The sequence below is a fragment of the Amblyomma maculatum genome, chromosome 10, assembly GCF_055883805.1.
Source record: "Amblyomma maculatum isolate TAMU_Amacu chromosome 10, ASM5588380v1, whole genome shotgun sequence".
Taxonomy (NCBI): domain Eukaryota; kingdom Metazoa; phylum Arthropoda; class Arachnida; order Ixodida; family Ixodidae; genus Amblyomma; species Amblyomma maculatum.
This window is the reverse complement of record NC_139353.1, coordinates 32,524,210-32,538,464: the sequence shown is the minus strand read 5'-3', so window position 1 is coordinate 32,538,464 and position 14,255 is coordinate 32,524,210. Positions and strand designations below refer to the sequence as shown.

The window sequence follows — 14,255 nt, the reverse complement described above, 5'->3', positions numbered from 1 at the left end:
CCCCTATGCAGCAGGAACACCAAGAAGATGCCTAGTCTCCAACTGCAGTTTCCAATATGTTCCCTCCTTCTCTGAAACTCCACGTGAATGTGTGCTATCTCTGTGCTATAAGTTCATTCCTTTTCTCTCTAAGCTCCTTTTGCTCAAAAGCGAGAAGAACAACGCCTAGGATGGAACTCGAACAACTTGGGCCCTCCAAATGAAACTGAACAAAACGAGAAAAGTGATCTTGCTTGCTCAGAAAGTATAGCTCCAGTGATTTCTTAACGCCCATGAATTTAGTCCTTGGCTGAGGTCACTAATGGTTGCTGAAAGTAACCTGAACTGAGTCACCTCACAGCTCTCAATAAATCTCTTGGGGGGTGGCTCCTAGTGTATATACTGCACGCATCAAGTGCCGTATGCATACAAAGCGATAAAGTGACCTTGAGTGGCACATCAACGTGCACTCCATGCAGGTAGCTGTACTTTCACGCAGTAATCTGCATAATTTAGAAAGTGTTTGCATTGCATCTGAGCATCTGTGCCGGCTGCCGCGAACGTGCCACAAAGGCAGTGCCAATATCCGAAGTTCCACACTCTGAGACTGCTGCAGGCCATCACTTTATTAAACCCTTTCTGAGAACAACGAGGCACCCAACTCCATTCACGCACTTTCTGCTGGTGCAAACGATACAAGGCCCAACCAAATCAAAAACACTGCCCGTATGACACACATTTTGGACGAGTGCTGCTCAAATCCTGTAGACGCATCTTCTTGATTGTCCTAGCCAGAAGACTTGTAATGTGCTCAAAAGGAAAAAAATAAACAGATGTCAAGACTTGAAGAGTCGCACAATTTTTTTCTACTCAGAGTTGGCACGAGTGCTCCCCACCTTGCACAGAACATAAGCAAGCAATAACATAGAGTGAAAGAAAAACATTTAAAAAAAAAGATAACGATAGAATCCTAGTGAACGTTTTATAACGAGAGAAATTTAGTTTAAATTGGAGTGATATGTTTTCAGCAGCTAGTGATGTGGCCGCAAGATCTCTGAACCTGCATTTTTTGTCCACTGGAGGCTCAAATACTATGCACAATAATAAATAAACAAGACATAAATGACCCCACTAGAGGTCAAGCCCACAAAGAGTAGAATTTGAAGTGGACAGTTGCGATAGGTGACATGATTTGGTCCATTCTTGTTATCGCTTGCCTTTGTACTTCTCCTTGCAATCCTCTCCCTTTTCTTTCCGCTGGCCATAGCTCAAGTGCTTTAGATATTAGATAGCAATTGCATCAGCCGGCAACATTTTTTCCTTTCTTTCTGATTGTTTTTAATAATGCACTCCTGCCCCCACCATATTTTCATGGTTGTGAAAAAAAAAATAACTAGGACAATGTAAGCATTATTCGCAATTAAGTATATTACCCATAAATTCTTGCAAAAATATGGTACAGAAAAAGGTAACAAGCTATGCAAGTAATCGACCTTTTTGTTTGTGCGCTCGGCAACAACATGGATGAGTTCCTTGTACACATCCACCTCGTCTTATTGATAAAGCAAGGTTTCTTAAATTCGAGAGCCAACTTGCCACAGTGCTTGTACAGTATAGTCTCTTTTTCAGGCAGTGGCGCATGTATACATGCATTACAATAACTGGCTATCAAGGACGACCAGTCTGGCCAGCATAGGCTATCAGGAGCACAGCACTCAACATTCTGTCCCACTTTTCTAATATCCATATCGCAGCAATGAAGCAAGCTGGCAGCATACATTGCACACATGTGCCACAACGAAACCAGATCCATGAGGAGCTTTACTTTCAGTTATCACAGGCGCACCCATGCAGTTGTGATGAACCGCGTCAGTGACACATTAACACTTCAAAGCAGATACAATAAGATGGGCTTACCCTCTCCACCAGCCAGCCTAACAGCCTAATGGCCCAATAGCATCTAGCTTATCGGTGCCCCAGGAGAGTGGCTGTATAAACCTCATAAATGTGGAGAAAAGTGCTTTCATCGAGTGAACCGTGACAGGATATTATGTCCAACCAGCAGCTCGCAGCTGAGGCTTGTACTTACGCACAACAGAACACATCTTCACAGTGAGGCCAGCGCTGTGTAGGAAAATGTGGGAGCATCCATAGGTGAGCACAACATGGGCTTATAGGCGGAGAAGCCACAGCGTCAATCAGTCACTACTCTCGTAACATTAACAAACCCGATAATCTAATTTCATGAAGCGATTCACAATTAAGTACATGTCATTATGATAAGAAGTAAACAGACTACACTTACGGTCATGTAAAATTGATGAGCAGCACGCGTTAAAACTGAGTACAACGTAAACTGTGAACTACAACAACTTCATCGAATATAGCGAGAAAATCAAGCCAGTGGCTGACAGAGAAATACACATGGAAGAAGCACTATGAAAGAAAGCAGCTGTCAAGTTCAACATTTTTTTGGGGAAATGGAAAGAGAAACTGGTTTATTGATTATATTTGATTATAAAAGCTGCCAAGCGGCACTCAATGAAAACTACTGTTATCTTCCCTTGATGGTTGTCCGCTTCCTGCCAAAATATCCTGGCTCCAATCGCACTGAAGCCATTCACATGGAAGGAAGAAGGCCTAAATAAAAACCTGACCACAGTTCAGAAATAGGCATGGCATTGGGGTGACCTTCACAGAGGTAGAACATGGCACAGAGCCCAGATGAAGAGGAGCGCTCCATTCTCAGCAGTGGCACACTTTTACTGAGCTCTTTATTTTCAGCTCTTAAAAAATGGCAAGGCAAGTGCAGTTTAACCATTTGCTGCAGTGCAATGTTGCCTGTACTAATTGCATACCGTCGAAAACCTGACTGGTCATTAACCCTGTGATGATGTCCAGTTTACCACAAACGATGTAGGCTGCTAAAATGTTTATAAGAAAAGAACATCTTACTCAAGCAGCTTTTTGAGTATAGAACTCCCTTTCCAAACAGATTTCTCAAAGTGAAGTGTCTGCTACCACATATGCGTAAGGCATGTTGCAACCTTATTCATTGCAAAAATTAACTCACTGCCAAAGCAACCCTAAATTTCTATAGGCTTACATGGAATCAGTATATGATGACAGGATTTTTGTACCCTGCTACTGATTACTGCAAGCCTTAACCATTTGTGCACAACTTGATCATTTGTAGGTGCTCAGAAATTATCAAATTAGATATTTTAGTAATAGTACAGTAATATTTCCTACAATAAATCTAAAAGGTTTTTAAACTGCTGTAATGAAGGGGCCTGTTATGCCAGCTATGAAACTTCTTCTCTTGTATCGTATCTGCTGGGACAGTATGAGGTCAACAATGTCTGGCATTGATGTACAAAAGGAGTGACTACAAAGTCAAATGTGCACCCTATTTTAATGAGCTGAACTGGCATGATCTCCTACAAGCAGCGATATATGGTACAGAAAAATCTGATATTACATATCCGGTGTGGACATTTGCATTTACCTTCAGATGATTTTAAGTGGGTAAAGCGTTGATCCCGTAGGGCAAGCAGTCAAAAAGCGCATTTGAGGCAAGCCAAAATTGCATGCAGCATCTTTCTCTCTAATAAAAACGGAACGTCTTTATTCGTTTATTTTCAACACTCGCAAGGCCTGAAGGCATTATAACCCTAATTTTTCCACCTTCAGCAAAAGACGAAGAACTACAAATGTTTCACGTCACCACTACTTCTGCCGACTGTATGAACAAAGAATTGCGGAAGCTCAGAAACGATAACACAAGCCAAGAAACATTACTGGAAAGGCCCGAGGTTTGGCTGGTACCAAAGCTAACCAGTTGCCAAATGCAGCCAAATGGACAGAGACAACTTCTCGCAGAGTTTGGCTGGAGCCATCAGTTAGCTGATGCAATATACAAACAGCACAGAAGCAGCATGCAAAAACTGCGGCCCACTTTAGGCAAAGTCAGCTCACCCGCCAACTTAAAAGCTGCAGTGAGCATATTGATCTTATGGGTGTCCAAACAAGTGAAATTTCCAGACTCCCACATGTTTCAGCACTTGCCAGCATCTCACTTTCAATGAAAGCGTGCCAATGCAGCATTCCTTGGAAAAGTTAATAAGTATGAGCAATGTCATAAATATTCAGAAAACGCTGCAGTTGAGTGAGTGTGGGGTCCATTAAATGACACACACTTTTTTGACAGCCCCTCACCCATGAAGCTGCTCCTTCGCATCTTAATTCCTGCCCATAGATAGGCCTTGGCCTGAAAGCCCTTGAAAGCTGCCCAAATACATCAGTTAACCTAGAGGCCTAATCGATTTGGGCCCAATGTACATCTTACAATGTACAATGTACGATTTGGGCCCAATGTACACATGGTCATGTTTAGGAGATCCACAGATGGGAGGAAGCACAGGACAATAAACTCGAGAGCTTCTGGAAGCCGCCTAGCTTGACACTGAGGGAGGGCCAATTGTGTTATCGACTTCCTTTGCTCTTATCCTCTCGAGGCCGCAAAAGTGCGTTCGGGCGAGTCCGACCTCACGGCCCCTCCGAACGCGATGTGCACTACGCTCGACACCGCGCGTATCATCGGAAATCACCTTGGGCGCGTAGTCGTCGGAGGAGCGTCGCCTCCGCCGCTTTTCGCCGTCATCGTCGGCGCGTCCTCATCACCGCGGTCGGGAGCGCCTGTCTCTTCGCTTGATGCTGGCAGACAGCGCGCGAATTTCGTCCCACGCCCAGACGAACTAAGACCGGGGCGCCTCTTCTTCGCTTTGACAATTTTGTCCCATACGCACATACAATGATTACCGGCTGGCAACGAGGCCCGGCGCGTGGATACCTTCGTCCTCTTCGCAAACTTAATTCCCGTTTGAAATCCTGGCCACGAATGTCATTTCTCGTTATTTTGTTCCTTTTCACCACATTTACTTTGCTGCCGCAGAATAATCGTCGTACGCATGACGATATTAATTCGTAAAAAAAAAGAAAAAGAAACACAGGGATTCCTCTCCAAACCCCCATCGCCAACAGCGAACGAGACAAGCGGCAATAAATTCAAGGTCACGCGATGCGCAATAGCAAAATTTGGTTAGGTCCAGTGCAAACGTCTTTTTACACAAACCCCCTTTTCACCTCTTCTTTGACGGTATCGTTCAACCACTCAAAGCGCTAAACGCCCCCTTTTGACTTCGACGGTGCTGCATCGTGGTCGCGTGCTCTAATTCGCCTCGGCGGAGCTTGAAGGCGGCCGTGCCTGGAGCAGCAGCATGTGTATACACGACGGTGGCACGCATCAAGTTGCCAATGCTGGCCTCTGGAATGAGCAGGCACTGATCTGCCGATTGTTTCAGCAAGCACGTCTACCACTAGCGTGCGAGTGGGCCGCGCTCTTTGACGAGTGCGCGGGGCCCGAGGTGCGTGCGGGGAAGAAAAGGGGAGGGCCACGTGGTCGGGGGATGAACAACGTCGGCATAATATTCTACAGTGACTCTACTAGGCACTGTAGTGGAACGCCGCAGGGCACTCACTGTAAAGGTCGGATTTATAAGAAAAACCTAAACCTAGAAAGGCGCAGTATTTACATCTTCCCATATTCTATTAGCGGGATATCCGAATTCAAACGAGAGACAAGTAATAAGCGCTTGGTGAGATTTGTTTTCAGCTGCTAACTTTTCAAGTCGGTCGGACTGAGCGCGAGGAAACGCAGTGGGGCCATCTCTCACCAGAGCACGCGTGACGATTAGAAGGGGATCACGTGTGCCGATCGACTCTAGCTCTCACTGAGTTTTCGAGTTAGTGGAGTTCGTGCTCCTGCACACTCTACCTGAGTCACTGAAACAACTCTGTCGACGACAAAGCACCCCACGGAGTGAACAAACTGTCGCAGAACAACAGGGCGAGCTTTATATATGCGCGCCACTCAGACGCTTCCGGGACCAACATATAGATGAACAGTGACCCGCAGAGGTCAGTGCATGGTCACAAGGCCACTAAACCCGCTGAAAAAAAATAACAAAATCCTACGTTTAGCTGCGAATCCACGCAGAACACGTCATACCGATGAGTTGCACTACAAATTAAATGTGGGCCGGTTGGTTCCAGTCTGAACCGACGGATGCATGCAGCACCGGTCGACTGCTTCATTAGAGTTTACGAGCAGGGTATATACCATGGACGATTAAGGTCGCAGACGACACAGAACAATCTTTAAATCTTTAAAATCAGTGCAGATGCGTTTCAGTAGGCTCGCGTAGTTGACTATTTAATATAATTTGCTCCTTTAAACGTTTGCTGCACACACAAGAAAGCGACAACTCACTTCCTTCCCCATTCTCGAAGTAAATAACCGCGGCTGTCGTCGCTTCCGAATTTCAGAACCGAAAATTACAGATGTGCACTTAATTACGAGCGGAAATGCGAGGGCACTGAGAGTTCCGTGCCTAGTTTCGTTATGAGCTCGTTCTGTATTTCTTTGCTTTTCCGATGCCTACAACCTTTTGCCTAGACATATGTTTGTCCAATTTTATGATTTGTCCCACGTACCTATATGACGTCATCAATTCGTTGACTACTTTTTGTCTAGGCACGTAAGTACGCGTCACGCGATAAGTTGATGACGTACAACCCTATCTAATCTGATGACATCATATATTCATTTGCCGTTAATGGTGACCTAAATTCCAACTGAGGTACGTTATCAGTCCTATCTAATCACATTACCATGGCTAAGTTGTACGTCAATAGCAATTATTATCGTTAATGGCACTCTCTTAACGGCCTGGTTACCCCTAGCTACCGTGGTTCTCATGGTAGCTGTCATGTGTAATCATCTCGTGGACCCATATCCTATCCATGCCACCCACACATGAGCATTATAATCGGAGCTTGCACCAGGCTCTGCGCCCGCATGCGGCGGCAAGACCAACGCTATAGAAGTGTGGAACCCGCACCCAACCCAATATCGTCTAAGGCACGGGTCAAAACGCGACGCAGCATCCGCCCCCTATAATACGGCAAGTCTCAAATGGGCTACCGCAGAACCTTTTTGAGAAGTCGTGAAGAAGAAGAAGAAAAAAAAAATGTCTACAAATCATCAACAGCATGACCTTTCACCAAGCAACGCAGTTTAGGAAGCGGTTATATTTCCACCTCTGCTCCTGCTCAGCACAAATAAAAAACAACATCGAAGCAAAGCACTTTCTCGTGACCAACAAAAGGTCACATCCACGGTGGAACTGACAACAGGCCCCTTGTGGCGGATCTGTAGCAGAAGTGTCAGGCTTTTGTAGCAGGAAAAATCGCCTATTGTGGCAGACGTACCCGCTTACGTCGCAGAAGCTGTTTCAAAGCAAAACTTTGTCCACAGCACCGAAGGGTGAGAGAGATAGATAGATAAATATATAGAGAGAGAGAGATAGAGGGAAAGAGAGAGAGCGGACTGCGCTCTGCGGTAAAGTTTTCCATTTGGCGCAAATGGCGAAGCCGTTACACCACTGACTCTGAAACGAACAAGAGCAGCGAACCTAAAGGAACTGAAGAGGTTTAAAGTGCAGCTATCCGATTATACCCTTATCTCGCGACAGTTCATACAGGCCGCAGGATAACCGACGAATAGCCTGCAGCTTATCAGTGCAGTTATAGCGAAAGGCGGGCAAGAAGTTCGAAACCTCTTCGAATCATATGCTGTATGCGCAACCTTGCTTGGCGTGCACGAGGCGGCTTCGCGTAAGTGAAACCAAATTGCGTAGAAAGAGCGGAAACCGACTGCGAAACAATTTGATAACAGAAGCGAATCATGCCGTGTTGCACTTATGAATGGGAACAAGAGGAGTATACTGTGACTATATGATTGGGCATAAGGAGCCACAACAGCCATACCGCCCTTTTAAATCAGAGCTGCTCTGAAACAAATGCAGTGTAGGTGTAACCTCGCTATAAGGAGTGTGCACCTACGTCACAATTAGGGCAGGCTCCACGAGAAAAAATGGAAGGGGGTGGAGATAATCGTGGAGAGGTGCAGCGCCATGGGAACACGAACACAACACACGAAAAAAAAAAAATATACACATATATATATATATATTACGAGGGACTTTAGCGACTAAAGTAGTGAAAGGCGAAAGAAAGCCCGAGTGCCTCATTCTTTTTTTTTTTTTATGCATACAATACCCGCAGCGCCACTAGGGCATTACAGCGGGGGGACACAAAACATCATAAAACAAATCCACAGTTTTGCGGCAAACTACATCCTCTGGCAATGCGTTCCAATCATTTATGGTACGCGGAAAAAGTGAATACTTAAACAAATCAGTACTGCATTGGTATGCTCGAAGCTTCAATTTATGGTCATTTCGAGAAGAGACATAATGTGGTTGCTGTAAATAATTTGAAACAGTGATTCCGGTTTTATTGTGAAAAATGCTGAAGAACAATTTAAGTCGCAATTTTTTTCGCCGTTCATTTACAGGGTACCAGCACAGTTCACGTTTCATATTGGTAGCGCTGAGAAATCGATCATACTTCCCCATAACAAACCGAGCAGCAACAGATTGTGTACGCTCAATGGCGTCAACATGCACACGATGGAACGGGTCCCACACAGGACAGGCATACTCTAATATCGGCCGCACATAACTCCGATACGCAGCCTGCTTTACTTCGACAGACACATTCTTTAAATTCCGTTGCAAAAAGCTTAGAGCCCTTCCCGCCTTACTGGCTGTATTATGTATATGCGAAGCCCACGTCCCATCTTCAGAAAACGTGACACCCAGATATTAGTAACTCGCTTCATTTTTTTATTATTTGATTATATGTATATGTATTAAATAAGAATATATAATATAAGAAATAAGAATATATAAGAAATATATAAGAAATATGTATTAAAAAGTTTGTTGCGTTTCTTTGTGAAACTAACATGAACACACTTCTTGCTGTTCAAGAACGGAGAATTTTCCCGACACCATTGTTCTATTCGGAAAATATCGTCCTGGAGCTGTGTGGAACCCATTTCATTTGTCACAACAGAATACAAAACACAGTCATTCGCATACAGTTGCATGTTAGAGATTATTACATTTGAGATATCATTTATAAAAACAAGAAAAAGCAGCGGACCCAGAACAGATCCCTGGGGGACACCAGATGTAACAGAGACCAAACTAGAACTGGTGCCATTTAACACTACCTTCTGTTTCTGTGAAGTTAAATAATTTGAGATCCATGCAGTAATAGTGTCATCAATGTTAAGATTTTCTAGTTTTTGTATTAGGACCGAGTATGAGACCATATCGAGGGCCTTCTGAAAATCTAAAAACAAACAGTCCAGCTGCCCCTTCCCATCAATCACTGACGCTATATCGTGGTAAAATTCTATCAATTGAGTAGTGCATGAAAAACCTTTTCTAAATCCATGCTGGCGAGGGTTTAAAAACTCAATGGAAGAGAGGTGCTGCATTAATGCCGAATATAATACGTGCTACGCAACTGGCACGAATTAGTAATTAAGTAAACATTAGGTAATTGTTTATCAATTAGTCATTAATTAGTTAACCGATGAGTTACTTAGTCATCAATTAGTAACTGATCATTGACATATGGCCATATAAGGCACGCATTCGTGCATACTGTGGTGGTGCTCTGTGATTGGTCGAGACCTCTATGACGTCATCCCGCTTAGGCCAATCAGAGCTGCCGCAAAAGTGGGACACATTTTGTCCACGACAGCATGAGCCATTAGAGGCTTTCGCCTTAAAAACGGGATTAGCGCATACTGTCCGTATTCCCGCTGCGCTGCCCTCTCCACGATGCCTCGTTAACAGGGGGATATGACGCAACATAACGTTAATGACTCCTGTTTGGCGACTGCCCCTGTGGATCCTGGTTCGCGTACGTGCAAAAACCTCTCGACGAAGATTATAACGGCCCGCTTTGACCAAGCCGTAAGAGCGTACTCCTGCGCGGCCTATTGGTGGCATGCCTGACTCATCATACTTGCAAGGGCACTGCAGGGTTCGACCGGATACGGCAATGCGTGAAGCTAAAACGCATACTGAAGCGTATTCTGCCGTTACGGCAAGGCATACGGCAAGTACGGTGACGGTAGCTACGGCAATGCGCTACCGTAGTTGCCGTACGGCTGTTAGCACACCGTGATCCGCCACCGCGCGTTCCACTGCGCATGCCCAGATCACTTTGATGCCGATAGATGGCGCCAGATACTGGATGTCGGTACATAGACCTGCCGCATTGGAACCAATCAGCTTGCACGCCCCGCCCACGAGCGGTAGAGGGTCACGATGGCGGATCGCGCGGATCACGGTATGCTAAGTCGACAGCATCAACACCGTATTTTCTGCGGAACGGGGCCGCAACCGTTATAGGGAAGGTGGATGATGTAGTACATGCGTGCATGCATGAGCTCTCAAGCTGCTACGAATGAATACTGCACAGCTTGCATATACAGGTATAGTAGCAGTAGTATAGTATAACACGAGACGTAACCTCCAACCCGGCAGCCGTGTGCACTGTACGAACTAGTTACACAAGCGGATGGCACACCGTTGAACGTCCGCTTTCAAGCTTCATTCCGGCGATGGCGCCATCAATCCCACATCTGGGCCGTCGGATGGTACAGGACACTATAGTAACATGTGCAGACAGTACAGTGCGTAGAATGTGCTACACACACAGCTATTTAGTCATGCTTGGACGCCTTATTATAGAACCGGAGAGGCTTGTTCGTATCACTCATAACTGGCACGAACAACTTTTCCCGAAGTCGCCGGTTCGACTCCCTCAAATGCACTCACGCACCACCCCATTCACAAAATTTATTACGAGTAACGATGTTCATGCCGCATATAGTCCTCGACAGCACGCACGACGCGTGGGTCCATTACAGTCTAGGGAAATCAACGCGAAAGGGGCACCCAACGCAGGATCAAAACCATCGAACAGGAGCTGCATTGGTGCATCAATTAAAGCGGCCGCTGCGGTCCGCTTTTTACCCTTCCCAGACATGCTCGTTCCCTTTTCACGGAGAAGCTTCTCATGACGCATCACACCCATAGACCAATCAGGCCTCAGCGATGTCACATGATCCTGTTACGTCATCGCAGCAATATATTACAATATATTACTCTCGACGCACTCTGCAGCTACAGGGCCCAACACCTATCGTCATCGAATCTTACAAAATATATAAAACGTGCGCACAGCTCATGCTGACCGCCTTATACGTGCTTCCGTCGACCCACGGTCGCTAGCTGTTGCATACAGTGGTGTCAAATATCCTCACCAAGCATTTTTCTCCGAAGTCTCGCCTCTCTGTCTGCAGGCCGTGGCACGTTTTTCCAAACAAGCGCGTAAGTAGTTTCGTCCTCTTCCTTTTACGACCACTGTATTTAATGCCAGGGAGCCTCCCAATTCTATCCTGTGCTTTTCAAGTATAGAACATCGGACGGAAACTGCGAGTCAAGCGCGCCGTTAATCAGAAACAGATTCTTAACGAACCAGCGCTTCGACGCGCGTGCAACAAATTATTGGCAGGAAAACAGACCCATTTCCACATCCGGTACCCATGTCCGTGTGGCACATCCGCAGAACACGTTTTGTATCGCACTCGTCATGGCACCCTTATTTCGCGAGCGGGCCGACACCCGCAGATACACACTGCAACTGCAGGGTCAGTCAGAAGACCGAAGCCGGCGGGCCTGCTTTCAAGCAGTATACACAGACTGAGGATCTCCACACCCTCCACGTGTTTTCAGTCCCGGTGTCGCCGTAAATGCTCAAATATAAGCCTCGACAACAGCCGTTGGGGCAGAGGAACTCGGGCCGACCCTGAACGTTGCTCTTTAATGTGAAACTGCCAATTTACGCATGTAGGTGAGTACACGTGTTAGGTGACCGCGATCAGCAATTATTATAGCCTGGTCGAAACGCTCCTCGATAGAATAGGAACCGTACGCGCACTCAGTGTCTGACATGTTTCCAATAGCCTGTTGTTGTGGCTGTGAGAAGAAAGAAAAAAAAAAATGCACGGGCCTGCTACTGGCTCTGTACCTGAGCCACCCCCGCTGCCTCGTGTGGTTACTGTGCCTCACCGACTGGAATGATTTATTATTGCCTTTCTCCACACTTTGATGTTTATTTTGTTATTATTGTTTTGTTGCCATGTTACCACCCTAATTGGACCTGTACAAGGTTCGCAGTATTGAATAAAGAAGAAGAAGAAGAGAGAAAGTAGAGAAGAAAAAAAAAAGAGGGAGAGAAACACGCACGCAACAACAGCCGTCGTCCACCATCTAAGCGGTGGCGGGTGCAATGACGGCCGCAACAGATAAAAATTCGGTAGCGGCGTTGAACAACTGCCACTGTTTCCAAGCGCCTCCGCAGCGTCCCGTGAGCACGTGGCGGTAAGAGGGTTCGATGAAGAGAGGGAGGGGGCGTGTTACTTTAAGAATACGGTGGTATTGTATCGGTACACTCGCAGGCCACATGCACAGATCGTGGTAAGTCCCCTTAATGATCTATACAATGAGAACTGAGCCCTATATATCGCAACACTGCGATCTGATCGATACGGCCGATTACAACCTTGGCCTCAATTCATACGCGCAGTGCGTCTTGCGTAGAAACTGACAGCGAGAAGTAGCTCGCCGGCGTCGATCCGACGAGGCAAAAACACGCGTTATCTCAAGATAGGACCACCGGTAGACAGAGAGGGAGTTGCGCATTACAACCGCGCGGAATGTGTACGCGCAGCACACTCCACGCAGGAGGCAAGCTTCGATAACGGCTCCAGATAACGGCTGACATATCGGTGGCCGCCGGCTTTCCGAGCAATGGTGTCACAACAACAACACCAGCACAGTGGCGAAACACATACAAAAACGAGTCAGCGCGGCGCGATGAATATCGCGCGTGCTCCACACACGCCCAAAAATCTCCCCGAGTGAAAAAAAAAAAAAAAAAGAAAGAAAAAAAGAAACCAAGATGGTCAACTCACGATGCGTTTCTCCGTGTAAGTCGACATGGCTGCAAGGTCGTCGTCTGTTTTCTCTTTCGAGAGACTCCAAGCAGACGACGACGACGGGCGCTGTTCCAAGCTTTCGCCAGTAGCGGACACTGATACTATATTATCGAGACCCGGGCGCCCACTGTGCAGCAGCAGCGGAACACAAGGTCAGAGCGGTCGCGAGTGTCGCGGCATGATCGACCTCTCCATACACACACGCTCCCGCTGGCCGCCTCTCATCTGTCCCCCTATTTCAGCGACTCTCTACAAAGCGGGTCTTTAGTGGCGCGCTGGCGGCCTCACAACGTCACTTCCCTTCTTCGGCCACGCGCGCGCACAGTCCCAAGAAAAAAACACGCTTAAAAGAAGCCGGCACCACGACCTCGGATTGCCGCGTATGCCGTCTACACACAAACGGCCCCACTCAGCTGACGACGATGAACATGGCGAGTCGCCGTAACCGCGAGGGCAGCAGCGTCGGCGAAAGCGAAACTCCGTGAAACTCGACGGTCGCCGCTACTTCCCAAGGGCACCAAGGGCACAATGGAGAGAGATGTGAAAAACAAAAGTTGGCGCGCGACGCGACAAGTGACCTGTGTGTGTCACAAAAACTTCCGCATATTCGTATTTTCGCCAAACTCGAAGGTCGCCGCTTGCGTCGCGCGTTTGACGATCCTGGGTGCCAAGGCATGACTGACCCGGCGAACACTATTTGCGCGATTTGGCGAACGTTACGGTAATTGTTCGTCGCTTTCCCTATCGATTTACTTCCTGCTGCGGAGAAATAAGAAGAAAACAGAAAACATCTCGACGACAAGACCTTCTTCCAACGTACAGCTGCAGCAGACGAACTCCATTCAGCGCAGACAAAACCGAAACTGCTCTGCACAGCGAGTAACTAAAGGTATTAATTCTGCCGTTGATATTTCCACGGAACTGCCGCCTAACGTCCTAACGTCTGCAAGAACTCAACCAGCGGCGAAAATTACGCGTGCAAGTCTAGAAACGAAAAATGCCACCGATCAAGCGCCTCCGACATCGAAACGTATACGCAGGGGCTGAACAGAAGTTTCCGGTTTCTTTCTACACTGCGCGCCACCGAAACAGTCGACGCAAATGAACTGCGATCGATCTCTTCACGCCAAATCAGCAGCTGCTTGAGCATTGGAAACTGGCACGATGAGGGAATCGCAAAAAGACTGGCAGCAGAAAGCACAAGTACGAAACCGCGGTTCCACCT

General features: G+C 46.8%; 1 protein-coding gene across 7 annotated transcripts in view; it reads right to left on the bottom strand.

The window, feature by feature from the left end:
• The window catches only part of UGP (UDP-glucose pyrophosphorylase), a 58,710-nt gene that overhangs the window by 30,549 nt on the left and 13,906 nt on the right, over window positions 1-14,255 (bottom strand). Inside the window, exon 1 of one of the 7 annotated variants that reach the window (XM_084582402.1) lies at window positions 13,007-13,511. The exons of the other annotated variants lie outside the window; for them this stretch is intronic. Coding sequence (XP_084438528.1) covers window positions 13,007-13,033 — 27 coding nt within the window. The 5' untranslated portion in view covers window positions 13,034-13,511. Of the gene's footprint in view, window positions 1-13,006; window positions 13,512-14,255 lie in introns of those variants that run through there. 7 annotated transcript variants of the gene reach the window in all.